This window comes from Mytilus californianus, unplaced genomic scaffold (genome assembly GCF_021869535.1).
Source record: "Mytilus californianus isolate M0D057914Y unplaced genomic scaffold, xbMytCali1.0.p SCAF_3, whole genome shotgun sequence".
Taxonomy (NCBI): domain Eukaryota; kingdom Metazoa; phylum Mollusca; class Bivalvia; order Mytilida; family Mytilidae; genus Mytilus; species Mytilus californianus.
Window position 1 is genome coordinate 83,352,915 of NW_026262679.1, and position 14,888 is coordinate 83,367,802.

At 33.5% G+C, this 14,888-nt stretch overlaps 1 protein-coding gene across 1 annotated transcript; it reads right to left on the reverse strand.

The window, feature by feature from the left end:
• Nucleotides 1-473: 473 nt before the first annotated feature.
• On the reverse strand, nucleotides 474-10,539 carry LOC127735225 (multiple inositol polyphosphate phosphatase 1-like). Its single transcript, XM_052245342.1, has 4 exons — nucleotides 9,384-10,539; nucleotides 6,591-6,712; nucleotides 4,647-4,756; nucleotides 474-1,597 (listed from the first exon to the last, which is right to left on the reverse strand). The coding sequence occupies exons 1-4, from the start codon at nucleotides 10,153-10,155 to the stop codon at nucleotides 1,153-1,155; spliced, it is 1,449 nt and encodes a 482-aa protein (XP_052101302.1). The 5' UTR covers nucleotides 10,156-10,539; the 3' UTR covers nucleotides 474-1,152.
• Nucleotides 10,540-14,888: the final 4,349 nt, after the last annotated feature.

The window sequence follows — 14,888 nt, forward strand, 5'->3', positions numbered from 1 at the left end:
TGAACAATAACTTCAATCATTTCTGTTTTGTAAGAGTGCATTAATTAATGTCAGTATTTTATTTAATTGGAAAATCAATGTGTGTTGGCGTTCAAATGCGTCTATTAATCTTGAATCGTATAAATGTGTAATTATTTCTTACAGAAAACCTGAAATTCCAAAACTAATTTTCTTGAGAAAGTCATCAAAATGCAAACAAAGCAAAATAACACCAAAGCATACATTGTTGAAGGCCGTTAGGTGAACTATAATTGCTTATATCCACTTCAGTTGAACTCTGGTGAATAGTTGTCTCATTGGCAACAATGCCACATCTCTTTACTTTTATATAGTTGTCTCATTAGCAATCAGACAACATCTCCTTATATTTATATACCGTAGATGTCTTATTTGCAAATATACAACATCTCCTATTTTTTTTTATACTATTACAATTGAAAAATTCAACAAACTGTCCATATAGAATAAATAAATATTGAACAAACAAGTTTATTCCACTGTTTAAATATATTGATAGTTTAATCAATATTTGATTGGTTGAGACTATCCCACGTGTCATTGAACAAATCTTCATATTCCATTCTGAGGATCATATTCCCCTCTGAAATGTCGGGATTACTTCGTGCGCACGACGTTACGCGCGGTTAATGTACATAACGTTTTGAACTTCTTATTCTTCTTAAAATAGCGATAGCAAAAATCATTATCATGTTCAAATTTATTTCAGACGATAAAACAAAAAGACTTCTAATTAAATTTTGATCCTTACTGTTTATCAATGGGTATGCAAAAACAAGCGGATAAGAAAAAAAAATGTATGCAAAATAATATTTAATGTATTGATAGTAAACAAAGCATAGGCAGTGGAATAAAACATTCATTTCCCTTTGCCTCGGGAGATATGAAGATTTGCTCACCCTCGAAAAATCATAATTCCCTCGGGCAGAGCCCTCGTGAAATATGAATATTCTTGGGTGAACAAATCTTCATATCTCCCTCCGACACGGGAAATAAATGTATATAGTACTGAATTCATTATGACACATGTCAAGGTTGTATGTCTGGGACCGTATGTTAGAGGTCGTCTTTTAATTAGAAATATTAATCATTACTTGAATTTTTTTTGTGTGAAATAAATGATAACCAGAAATATCATTTTAACAGTATCCTTATGCAAGACAGGTAAGTCAATAGCAATACCAGCATATAGTCTGAACTCAAAATGAAACTGTTACTGGACATGCTGGTATTAATTTTACATATCTGCTCAACATCGCAGTTCGCAAGATCCTTGTAATATGTTTCAAATTCTGAAAACAGACAACTTCTTTGTCCACATGCCGGAATAACTACTGGTTCCTCGTTTACAAATAATCTAATAAGGTAGTCCATGGATGTGTCACATTTGTATAATCCAAACCCAAGATTGGCTGAAAATGGACCAATCAAACTTGTTCTAAATGTTCTGTTCTTGTTCATTTGGTAATTGTCAGCTAAAAATTTCTGTGAGTCGTTGAACAACCCAAAAGCCGTATACAGTGGAATAATAGTATCAGTATGTCCAAACTGTATTACAAAAGGTTCTGGGTATGTCTCACTGAAATGTATCAAATACAAGTAAAGTAGATTTAATTTTATTTGGCAGCAGTGTTTGACGCAGATAGACAAAAAAATACTAGATTTAGGAAATAACAAGATTTCTGTAATAACGGGGTAGAAATAATCGATTTCAAATGTCAATTTTAAAGTCATACAGATAACCGTCAAAAGGTGATATAACCAAACTTACAACATAAATATTTTGCGATATCTTGGACATATATAATAACTTTCAAATTTTCGTTCATAAAATCAAAACTTCGCAGAACGAGTTTGGGAACAAACATATTATCGGACAACAAGGTCCAACAAACATTTCGGTCTACATTCTCGGGAGCAAACATTTATTCTTATGCAATGAATTTTGTTTTCTGTGAAATATTTTTCAAATGTTATATTTCTGCAATATTATAACAGAAGTATATTTATAAGTTACGGAAGATTAGTTAACTGACGAATATTGAAAAATTATGTTTTGAAACTCATTGTAAAAAGTTATTGGAACGAAGGGAACTAATTTTAAGTCGATAGACTTACTCTGTCAAAAAATAATTTATGACAAAACATGTTTATCTTGAACAAATACCAGGTTTAGTAGAAAGTAAACATAACCATAATACAAGGCAAAGGCAAAATGTTTAGAAACTACTATACGGTATGGGTTTTTCTCATTGTTGAAGGCCGTACGGTTGCCTTTAATTGCTTACATCCACTTCATTTGTATACTTTGGTGGATAGTTGTCTTATTGGTAATCATACCACATCTCCTTATTTTTATATAGTATAAAAATTCGCTCATGTTTAGAATTTTCTTTCCTGCAACATTGAAATTATGGGATATTTTAAAAGATACCTGTAAATTTAGACAATGCGAAATCAGGAGGAGTTTCCCACATATTACTATTTTGGAAATTGCATTGTACAATCTCTCCATGCACGCCTATATACGAGTGAACTCGTGCGCTTTACACTCCCATTTATTTTTAAGTTATATAGTAGGTTGTGGCCTCCTAGTAATCGATGTGGTGCTATAGAAACAAACTTTAATTATTGTTAACGTTCTCCATTTATGTTAACTTACTTCAAATGCTATTGAACTACCTTGCTCATTTTATACAGCGTATTGATGCCTATAGTTTACTTCTTTTAACTGATGATGAAAACAGTACTCTTTCTGTTAACTTCTCTGTCGCTGGCAATACAATTTTCTTATCAATTGAGGTTCAGAATTATATTTTGAAAAGTAAAAGGTTTATTTCATTTTCCTTATGAAAGCTTTAATTAAATGTTTTCCTTGCATTTCGATTATTTTATTCCATTTACTTTTGCCGGCTTTTTTAAAACATCTAATAAATGTTTAAAAAGTTGATATTCGTACAGACAATTGCACATATAAAATCGTCAAATAATTATAAAGAAGTCTGTAAACTGATGAAACTAAGATCTTTCACTCTGATCAGTTGGATTTGTTTCAATAAGTCTGACGGAGCTGAGTGAAAGATCTGATTTTGATTAGATTGAATATGTTGGGCTATCAATTTTGAAAGTTACTAACTAAAGATAATCGCTTTATTTTTCTATCGACGCCAAATGCCTATTTCAGTGCATTCTGATATATGACAGACTATAGGAACACCGACGAGCAATGTATGATAATAGTAATATGCAACGGCCGATTACGCCGATTGTTCATGTGCAAATTACTTGATGGATGGATTGGTAAACGTCCAGTTACAAACATTACATGCATATCAGAACGATAACCTGTAAATATGATATGAATATGAACTCTGCTTTGTACTAGACAGACATGCTGAACTGGATTTTGACGTGCTACAATATACCAGTTCTCAAGAAGACTGTTACCCTTACCGGATAAATTATTCTGACTTAGAGCCGACGAGTATTTGGTCTTTTTCCTGATGCTGCGGGAAGCAACAAACGCCAAGTGTCAAGTCTTAATATCAACCCGGCCTTGGATCGAACCCCAGTACTCCCAGTGGCCACACTCGAGGCGATGTGCAATGAGGTGCAATTTACTTGACAAAAGCGTTTAATATTGTTACAAAGTGAAGAAATGTACAATTTTACGATCGTGGGGTTTTAGACAAACTTAAAGACCAAAAACAATATTGTACTTTTTACTTAGATAGCACTTTAAAATTTAAATACAAGGCACTGGACGGTATAATACATCGACCGTGGCAAAATAACGCCTACATAAGTATAAATGGAAAAGGAAATGTCAGATAAATAAAAACCGATTGGCAATTTTTTCCGCTTTGGGCACTATTATAACAGGTACCATTAGTCATGCTTACTTTTAAGATTAATGTGTTTAGCGATAAAACCGTTTGTTTAAAATACGGTTGCTTGGGGTAGACAAATTAAATTGTTTTCTGGATGCTGTTCCGGCGAGATCAACTGATATATTAGACTATTTATCTCGTACAAACATTTATTATAAAGATGTGATATATTGTAAGAGTTTCATTTCCTTAACATCGACCAATGGTATATTTTTACACAAAAAGGGGGATGTTAATACAATACGGATATGTCTAAGCTAACAACATAAGGAAATTCCTTAAGAATAGAATTTAGAAATGGTATAAAAAATACACTTTTTCTAATTCATTTTTGATAGTACTATAAAAGAGAAAAAAATAAAAAATCATATATCAGAGTAAGTATGATTTTCAAAACAACAAAAGATAAGAAAATAACAAATTATGTACAAAACGTAACGGTTAAATGATGACCGAAGACAAGATCTTCAGGTGTGTTTTGTATGTCTCTTGTGACTGTACTCCTAAAACTAAAGAAAATGTGTGGTAAAGGTTTCATAGTGATATCACTCCTAAAACTAATCAATACACGCAGTATACCGATTTGACAGAAAATCATAAATATGTTAAAAACAGCAAAGGAAATAGTGGGTGAGGACCGATTTTATAATGCCATGTAGGTATTTACGACCGCTTCTGATGACCACTACATATCCATATAATGAACACATAACGTCGTTACTAATATCATATACTCACTTATGTCGTTTTCCATCCACAACATTTCTGAACATTTTAAACAGCCGTGAAGTATATGGACAAGATGTCTGCCAATTAATTGTGAAGCCGTATCCCATCTCCCAGTAGTTCTAAAGAAGAAATTAGTTTCCATATAAAATTAGATACCAGGCGCGGATCCAGTCATTTTGAAAATGGGGGTTCCAACCCCCAGAACAACTAGAAACGTTTAAATGAAAATAAATTTAAAAAAACTATTGAATGGTGACTTGGGAATAGAAATAGGGTCACCATTGGTCTTCCTCCGACCGGCAGTTAAACCCTCGCCAAAATGGGGCGTCCGTTTGGCTGCGAGGGGTGTACTGTACAAGTTCGCAGCCACGTCCGGTCAGAATGGGTACGTTAAATCCGATGCATCGTGTAACGAGAGTGCCACGCTCTGGGCACGTTAAGAATCCTTGCAACAACTCTTTGAAGTGTCCGTAGGTCGCATGTTGCAAGGCTAAATTTCTGTCCCTATCTAAAATACACCCATTTTCCCGACCTTCATCCCGGACGGCCTCTATTACAGGTCCTACCTATCGTATGTATTGTTAATTTGTTCTCGTCCTGAACATGCATGAAATATTTGCCACTGGACGTTAAGCAACCAACAATAAATCAATGAACTAATAAAGATAAGACGCAAAAAAAACAGGGATAAACACTGGCACACACAAAAATGCATATGCCTCGGCATTACGAACTACCCTACACTCCAATAATGATGTTAGCTATATACCCTGGAATATCTTACTTTCGTGTCTTACTGTCATACTGTTTTACTTATCTCAGAAAATTTTTATAACACTTCGTGATACATGAAAGATTAGCTAACATTGACTTCCAGATCTATATATGAGTTTGACCAATATAAAAATAGGAAGATGTAGTATAATTGTCAAGAGACAATTCTCCATCAGACCAAATGCTGTAAAAGTTAGCAACTATAGGTTAACGTACGGCCTTCAACAATGAACAAAACCCATACCGCATAGCAAGCTATAAAAGATCCGGAAATGACAAATGTAAAACAATTCAAACTAAAAATCGTCTCTTTTTTCGTAATTTTATTTTCAACAATGAACAAAACCCATACCGCATGGCAAGCTATAAAAGATCCGGAAATGACAAATGTAAAACAATTCAAACGAAAAATCGTCTCTTTTTTCGTAATTTTTTTTATGTAGAGATTCCCGTGTTCTTGGTTATTTAACGAAAAAATATTATCAAGACAAAGGTAAGTGTTGTTTAATTTATCAATTAAATGGAATGCAGACGGGTCTTTACTGAGTTTGGCCATAAACAGTGATTCATAACAATACAGTAACAGGTGTGCTCTGAAAGGGGTACTATTGGTGTTCATGTGAATACCCACAACCTGTCAATAAACTTTACTGAAACTACAAAAATTTTGTCAAAGAGAAAATTTACAGCTTTAATCATCTCATCACACGTTTAATTATATAAAAATAAGGATATGTGGTATTTACTATATAAAAATAAGGAGATGTGGTATGATTGCCAATGAAACCACTATCCACCAAAGTTCAAATGAAGTTTATGTAGTTATCATAGGCAACTGTACGGCCTTCAACAATGAAAAAAGTAAGTATATTTACCATATTTACCTTAAACTCATGCTTTATATGAGTTGCAGCAGATACATTTTCAATCAGGTTTTTTAAACGGCCATCTAATTAAAGTGTTGTTTGATAAGATTCTGTGAAAGTGTAGTGTAAAGAGTTGGAAAGTCATAATTTTGAATCGAATTAAAAGGACGCAATTTATCTGAAACATCCAAAGAATGTTTACACTTCAAAAATAGTTAATTCCACTATTTTCATAGGATTTGTTCAAAAAGTTAATGATAAGTTCTTTGATAATAGTTTACATGGCTACTATAATTCACATGATTGTACTTACACGAATATCAATTAGATAGTCAATGATCAGCAGATCTTCCATGTCAAAGAATTGGCACCAATTTGATTTGTTTAACATACCAAGTTCAAACGCACATATTTGTTGTATGGTAACAACATCCACTAGAAAATAAGACACATTAGATTAAAATAGTTCTTAAGTGTGGTAATAGATTACTCTCAGTCGTGTCAAAAGAACACATTGCGTGTAATCAAAGTTCAGTGTTAAAAGGCATTACTGCGTGTGATATTAACGACTGGTGAAGAGCAGCAATTCTGTTCTGTATTCTGTTTCTTTGCTTTTGATTTTATAAGTACGTACATGAAGGAATTTTGTGTCATTATTTAACTTGACTTTTCTTTCGCAGGGTAACTGTTTTGTTCAGTTTGCAAAACACAAGTTATGTTTCATTTCAAATTGGTATATTAAGTTTGGATAAATAAAAAAAATTCTGAAGACATAGAGTAAAGGGAAAAACGAAAAACCGATAGAACATGCTATCAGATTTCCTTTCAATGTGTATTCATCATGCTGGTGAATGTGTGTTCTCGTGTACATGTGATACAGTACTTTTTGTCCGAAATTTTACCTTTTTGTTTGATTTCTATTTTGTTCGATAATGTTGCTTAATGTCCGATAAATATCTGTTTCTAAAAGCCCCAGTTATATAGACGTTACGACCGCGATACGACATCTCTATGACCGCAAAAATTTACGATCACAATGATCTCTACTACGTCTCCACTTCATTTGGTTTGAAGAAAATAGTACATTTTAAAACACACCATGGTATAAATAATACTTAACCTATGGTCAGCTGGAAAAAATATCTGTCGTGGTTAAAAACAATAACAATATTTGAAAGTGAGACTGCGAAACATCTATATATAGTTAAACCCATCTTATTTCAAAATCGTTGACGGTCGAGAGCAACAGTGACCTAATTCTTTGGCCTTTTGACTCCGAAATCAATATGCTTCTTTCCCTTCCATATATATTCGTAAAGCAAAATATTACAATGATCACTTCAACTTCAAGGTAATTTTTTGTATAATACGGAAGAACAAAGTCACTTGCAAAAACTGGAAAACACTTATATCATATTAGCTGAACCAACAAACGGATACTGACTCGTTCCTTGACATTTTTAAGACGCAGAAGAAGGAAAAATAAATTCAATTAACAGGAAAGTTTAAAGTACATATATGAAACAATTTCCGGGATATAATTTGAAGTCATTTCTACATTTCTTGTATAGAAATGGACCACGGCAAACAGCTGTGACCGATAATAAGTTAACAGTTTTGTCAAGAATTGATCCGAAATTTCTGTTTAAACAGATCGGAGTATTTGAGCTTCTGTGAAAGCATAGAGACATGGTAATCTGCTCGTGCGCTGGAAAGAGTTGATGTTTCCCAAATTTCACGAATTAATGCATATTTCTTTCTTAAAAATGTTCACGTAATTTCTTGTTTTCGCTTTATTTTTTGTACTCCTAAAGCTTGTCTGTATTCCAACTTTCAATTTATTGCAATGGCAATGTCCAAAATAGTAGTATGGGTTGTTAAAGAGTTATTTTCACACGACGTGTTTGCTTTTGCTGCTCAATCAATATAAATTAGCGATTTTCTATGTAAAACCGGAAGAACAGATCACCTATTACTTAATTATGATTTTAAAGGGGCAACAAATTTAATAACACGAATGACAATCACAATGTATTGTACAGTAAAAAAAGGGTTTGAAATTTTATTAATATGCATATTAACAACGTAACTATATAAAAATAAGGACATGTGGTATGATTGCCGATGAGACAACCATCCGACACAAGTTCAAAAGAAGTGATATGCTGCAAAACTATAGTAAGGACACTTCTTCGAATTCTTGTTAATGTAGTACTTTTATCCAACCGACCATACTTGTATTCGTAAACCAAAATATTACAATATTCTCAATTTCCTCATAGGGACAGGGTCATGATATTTCTGAGATACCAGATGGGCGGTATATATCGATTGCTTTAATATACTCGAAATAATGATAGATTGATATAAACTTGCTTGCTTTGAGTCCAGTGGCAAATTATCAAGCGTATTTTGAGACCAGAACAATTTAATAATTCATATATATGTAGGTCTGCTAAGTAGGCCAACTGGAGTGAAGGGCCGATAAGTTGGACTGCCACTGGAAAATGAAGGCAAGTTAGTTATATATAGGAGCAGAACTTTTGTCTTGCAGCCGGGCACCCAAAAAGGATCCCTCAGAAGGATGTTGCAAAGGTTCTTTAATGTGCAGTGAGTACGGAACTCGCCTTTATAAACGAGGAATCAGATTTAACGTTCTCGTTCTGACAGGACGTGGCTGCGAATTTATACATCCCGGACAGCCAAACGGATGTCGCATTTTAACGAAGAGTTTTACTGTCGGACGCGAGAAGTCCAGGGAAGACTTTGTTTCTATACCAAAGAAAACCCTTGGGGGACAAAATACAGCTACCGCATTAACACCGATTCTATGAAAAAAAATTGATTAAGCAATGTCGGACTAATGGGGTGTCGGATAAATGGGGATGTCGGACTTATTAGGCGTTGGATGTTGTGCGAAATATCGGGCGACCCCCAAAAAGTAAAGTTTCGGACAAAAAGCTAAATTTTCGGACATCATGAAAGCAAATCGGACAATAAGCGACTGTGCCGAACAAAAAGCAAAAGTTGCCGCCAAAAGCAAATTTATTCAGACAAAAAGCAACGTAGGACAAAAAGCACTGTACATATCATAAACATGTTTTACCTGGTTCAATGTCAGAAGCTCCAATTTTCTGTCTCACTTTATTGACAACAGATGTCATTTCATTTCCATTTAAGAATTTGTAAAATTCAGTTAAAGTTTCTTTGTTTTGGTCAACATCTCTTATGTATTTACCACAATAGTCGTAATACCTCAGTAATCTATCGTCAGTAGATGTTGTTATTGAATTTTTACCGATTACATTCTCCAAACCCAGACAAAACTTGCTTTTGCTTTGCTTTGTCCTAGCTTTCGACGTCGTTTCAAACATAAACTTCCCAGCATTTTTACGTACATTGTTTCTAAATCGTTTGCCGAATCTCTCCCCGAGTTGAAGCATTTCTTCATCTCCAACGGCAGACTGTTGATACTGTTTGCTTTTTGGAAATGGGGTTCTCCAGTTCCCTATAAAGGGATTTTGTTTAACAACTAATGTATCCTCTCTTAGAACTGTGGAGATGTTATCCATTTTCTGTATCCATAGTAGAGATGGATATCTGGCACCGTGTCTGAATAAGTAGTGGAAATTTCTAATATGACACGAATGTCCTCCATACATAAATGATCCATCTCTATTCTCCAGTATAGTTTCATTAATATGTTTTACCCAAAAATGCGGAGTCATAGCATTAAAGATTGGTTTCTTCAAATTGTCTTGAGGAATCACTTTGGTAATTGAAAATAACATAACTGTCAATAAAATGACACATTCCATTTCTAGAAATGTTGCCAATATTTGCAATTTATAATTAAATATTCCAATATCTACACACATGCCGAGCACATATACATGTGTAATGTAAACAATCAGCTGTGCTGTCGGTAGTAACGTTAATTGTTGATTTCAATTAATGTACGTAATTTGTGTATCACTAGAAAATTATTGTATAAGTCAGGGATTTTGTTACCACAAATTACATGAAACCTTTGTTTCATAGATTGAAAGATTTGGCTTTAAGTTTGGCTGTAATTACAGGAAATTTATTCGTTTTCTCATTGCCAATCTTACTTATTGTTATATAGAAGTATAGTCCAGATAATCATGCCGATTGCTGTGGGTATTTTTCGATTTTGACTTTTTTTGATCCCACATTGTCGCAGGAAGGCGTCAAAGCAAAAAATTAAAATAGCCTTCCTAGACGTCATAATTATTTGGACTAATAGAAGTACTGCGAGCAAAGTGTAACAGTGGTTTGATTCCGCCAGTTTACTTTATCCGGAGGAAGAAAATCCATTTAACCCATTTATTTATGTAAACAATAAACAATAAACAATAAACAATAAACCGGACTAATATAAACAAAACAACGATATCAAGATCGACGCTTTCACACTATTTACATCCAATATTCTCTAGTGAAAAACAGTTACCCAGAATAAATACACGGCGGAATGAAAGTACGCTTACAAAAGCTCACAAACTGGTACCCCAACCCTGATGAACCCTGATATAAATGTATGGCAAAATATAAAGATAAAGATAAATTTTATTTCCAATAGAGGACCCATTATAGGCATAGTCAGTACTTTGATTTTTTATATCACACAATTGCAATAGACAATACACAAGAAAATAAAAAAAAGAAATACAACTGAAAAAAAAAAACCATGAAATAATAGTTAATAATACATGTAGTCACGTAAACCAGTATGTTTAGTGTTTATTGACCATGCACCAGAACCAGCATCATATCCATTATAAAAAAAAAAGCTTTTGAGTCAAGTCCTTCCTCGTGGCTGATGCATATGAACAAATAGTATTGTTGTTGTTCATATGCAGAAGTCACCAAGGGCAGGTGCTTAAAGGACACTCAAGCCAATACACAGAAATATGAACACTTAAACACTTTACAAAACAAGCATAAACTAATACTTAATATAATTACTATATTATAGTCCTCCTTGTGGCTAATGCACATAATTAAGATTAATATGTAGTTATCCAAATGAAGGAGCCACCAAGGGCAGGCGCTTAAGGGACATAGAAATATATTGTGTAAAATTTTTGTGTAAAAATATTTGGATTTGGATGCAGCCTCTAGCACAACTTGTCGCAATGCTCTGAGATAAAAAAGAGAATACACAAAAAACACAAACAATGGTATGAATTATGAGTATTTTTCATTCTGTTTTATGAAAGCACACATTTCATACAAGATATCCTTGTTTTCATTACTCATTAACCAAATAAACTGATCTTTAATTGTCAACATATCAAAATTAGCACAATATTTGGCAAACTATAAGAATTGCTAGTCAACCCCAAAACAATTTGGATGAACAATCAAAAAAAGAAAGTACACATAAGATGACATATTGTATCGCTAAAATTCTGAGTAAGTTTCAATGAATACTAATAAAGGTGAGGAGTTGCAAATACAAAATGTGCCCCCCCCCCTTTTTTTCCCCTGCGATAAAGCACTGGAAAAATCCATGAATTGCAATAAAATTTGCACATATAGGTACATTTTAATTTTTTTCTAAGACATCCAAATTTTGAAACTCAAAACGCTTATTTACAAAACTAAGAATGGGTGATTATGACTAACTGGTAGAAATATGAACAAAATCAATTCACATTGACAACAAAGAACGTGTCTAACCTGTAAACCATCAACACCATAGAAGATAAAAACCACTATTTATTTTTACTTGTCAAATAACAAAAAAATACGCACATATCTCTTTTTAAATGACTTTGACATAGATAATCCTATATTTCCAAATATTTTCAATACTGAAAATTAGTAATCCTTCTAAATCCCTCAAATCTACATCAAGTATATAAGAAAACCAGGTTTCATTTTAAAACAGTCTTTAGAGCTGAGGGAGGGGAACTCTTAGTATATACATATTCATATTTTTTTTTTATAATTTTATGATTTGTATTTTTCACAAGATGAATTATCATTGTTCTCTTTTAATTATTTCCAGTTAGTTTATAATGAACAACCGAGCATGATGAGAATAACCTTTCAGTTTTTCTGCCCCCACCTTGACCGTCCGTCCGTCCCATTTTCGTTTCCACACTCTAACTTAAGTTTTCCTCATCCAAATTTTATGAATCTCATACACAATGCTAAGAACCAAACCTCGCTGACAGAGTTCGAATTTGGGCAGTGAGTCACTTACCGTTTTAAAGTTATGTTCCTTTATACTTTGCACTCTTAACTTATATAATAAGTTTGCCTCTTGCAAATTTTATAAAACTCACACATAATGCTGAAAACCAAAACTAGCAGACAAGAGTTCGAATTTTGGCAGTGAGTGACTTACTGTTCTAGAGTTATACCCCTTTATAAATAGCAAAATTGCTGAATTTGCCGTTTCCGCAGTCTTACTTTACTTTGCCCAATCAAATGTTATGAAACTTAAATACAATGCTTATTACCACCTAACGCCTATCAAGTTTGAATTGAAGTGTCGTCACTTTCAGGGTTCTTGAGTTATGTCCCTTTATACATGGGAAAATTGCTGAATATTTGCCATACATTTACAAGCGGGGGCATCTGTATCCCCATGGACACATTCTTCCTTTATTTTTGAATAAAGCACAATTTACACTAAGATGTCATTATTTGTAATTGGATAACCTACATTTATATATAAAACCCTCTCCTCAATTAATAACTGCTAGCCTTTTGCATCAGCCATAATATCTTGGTGCAAATTATATAAACCCAATCGGGCCAACGCCCTTATGAATGCATCTAATACTTGCATCGTATGTTGTACTTTTGCTTCATTGACTCATCACTATTAGCATTTATAATAATTAAAGACAGACGAATGTATTTCTTAAATTGCAGTTCCGATGATTCATTTCCTGAGTGGGTTAAACAAGTCACTTCATGCACAATGCAAATTTTGCTATGTATATCATGGACGTTCAAATTTATATTGATGTCCTCAATCTCTCTTCTTGTCCTTGTAAAGCTGAAGACTGGGAAAACAATACTGCATTATCCCGGCATTTCTTTTCCCTAAGTCTTTGTAAAAAGCGTCGCTAACCGCTCGATCCCGCCCGACGTTACGCCCGTCCGTTTGTATGTATACCCGAAAAACCTAGGGTAGAAAACTTTCGTCAAAGGTTTCTTGGCTTCTAAGAAAGGGAATCATTTTATATTTGGTCTTCAGCTTGATAATGTTGAGTTGTAGGTGTAATCAATTTTAAAATCTGCCGTGCAGCCTCTTCCTGCTTGCCGATAGTTTAAAATTTTACAACGCCTTTTATACAAGGAAAATTTCATCAAACTTTTCTTGGCTTCAATGATTTAAGGGAATGACCAATCACGCTTTAAGGGCATCCGATACAGTTTCAAGGGAGTTAACTCTTGGCGCGACGTTATGCGTTTGAATTCCCGCAAAACGTCACTTTTTGCGGGACGTAATGCGTGTAATTTTCCGTAATAAGAAACGTAATGTGGATTTTCGATGCTTCAATTTCTGTTTCTCCCGCATGCTAACTTCTAAACCATTAATATTAGTGCATTTGATTCTAACAGGATAACAGTCTAATAAAATCAGAAGAAATAAAACATATTACTGTTTCTGTCAGATCTTCAACAAAGTATCGTATAGTGAGCAATCTCAAGACGACTGACCCTTTTTTGATGTTACTAATATAATGCATGTCAATTATCATTTTTATTATCATTCATCATCTATGATTTGGTCCGAATCCGATTTTCTGACATTTTATTACAGCACAGAAAACCAATGATATTTTAAAACTAATACCGAAAATTTAGGTACACGAAGAAGTAAATTTCCTAACTGAACAATTTACTAAAATAAATAATGGTATGCCGCAAATATTAAAAATGATACAACAAAGTTCCTATTTCTTCCACGTTGCACGTATTTTATCTAACAAAAGGCAAAAGTCAACAATATTAACGGCCGAAAAATTTTGACGGAACGTAATAATGGTATACAAATGTCCGGCGTCTGTCTGTCCGTCTTTAACATAGTACAGCACAAATATCCAAATTTCATTAAACTTAACATAGTTGTTTTTTATGATGGTCAAACGATAAGTATACTTTTTGGTGAACGTTTTGAGTTACAGGACTTTGTAACTAAAACAGAGGTGTTTTTTTCACAGTTCGCGCCGTATCTCAAAAACGAATTATGATTATTGCTTAAAACTGTACACACTTCTTAGTTATATCAATCTGAAGATCTGTGTACTTTTTGGGGATGATTCAAAATTTTATTTTACAGTTATTGAGTTTATGAAAAAAGAGGGGGTTTTCACATGTCGCGCCGTATCTCAGAAACTATTTATAATTATTGCATAAAACTTCACATACTTGTTACTTAAATTAATCTAAAGATCTGTATACTTTTTCGTGATGATTCTTTAATTCATTTTTGAGTTCTTGAATTTTTATTGAGCTTCAATTTGATATCATAGAACACATGATGTGATATATAAACTTCCTATTGAGAAAGAACAAGGAATGAGTCAGGATATACTTAGCATGAATTCCTGTACAACCCCCG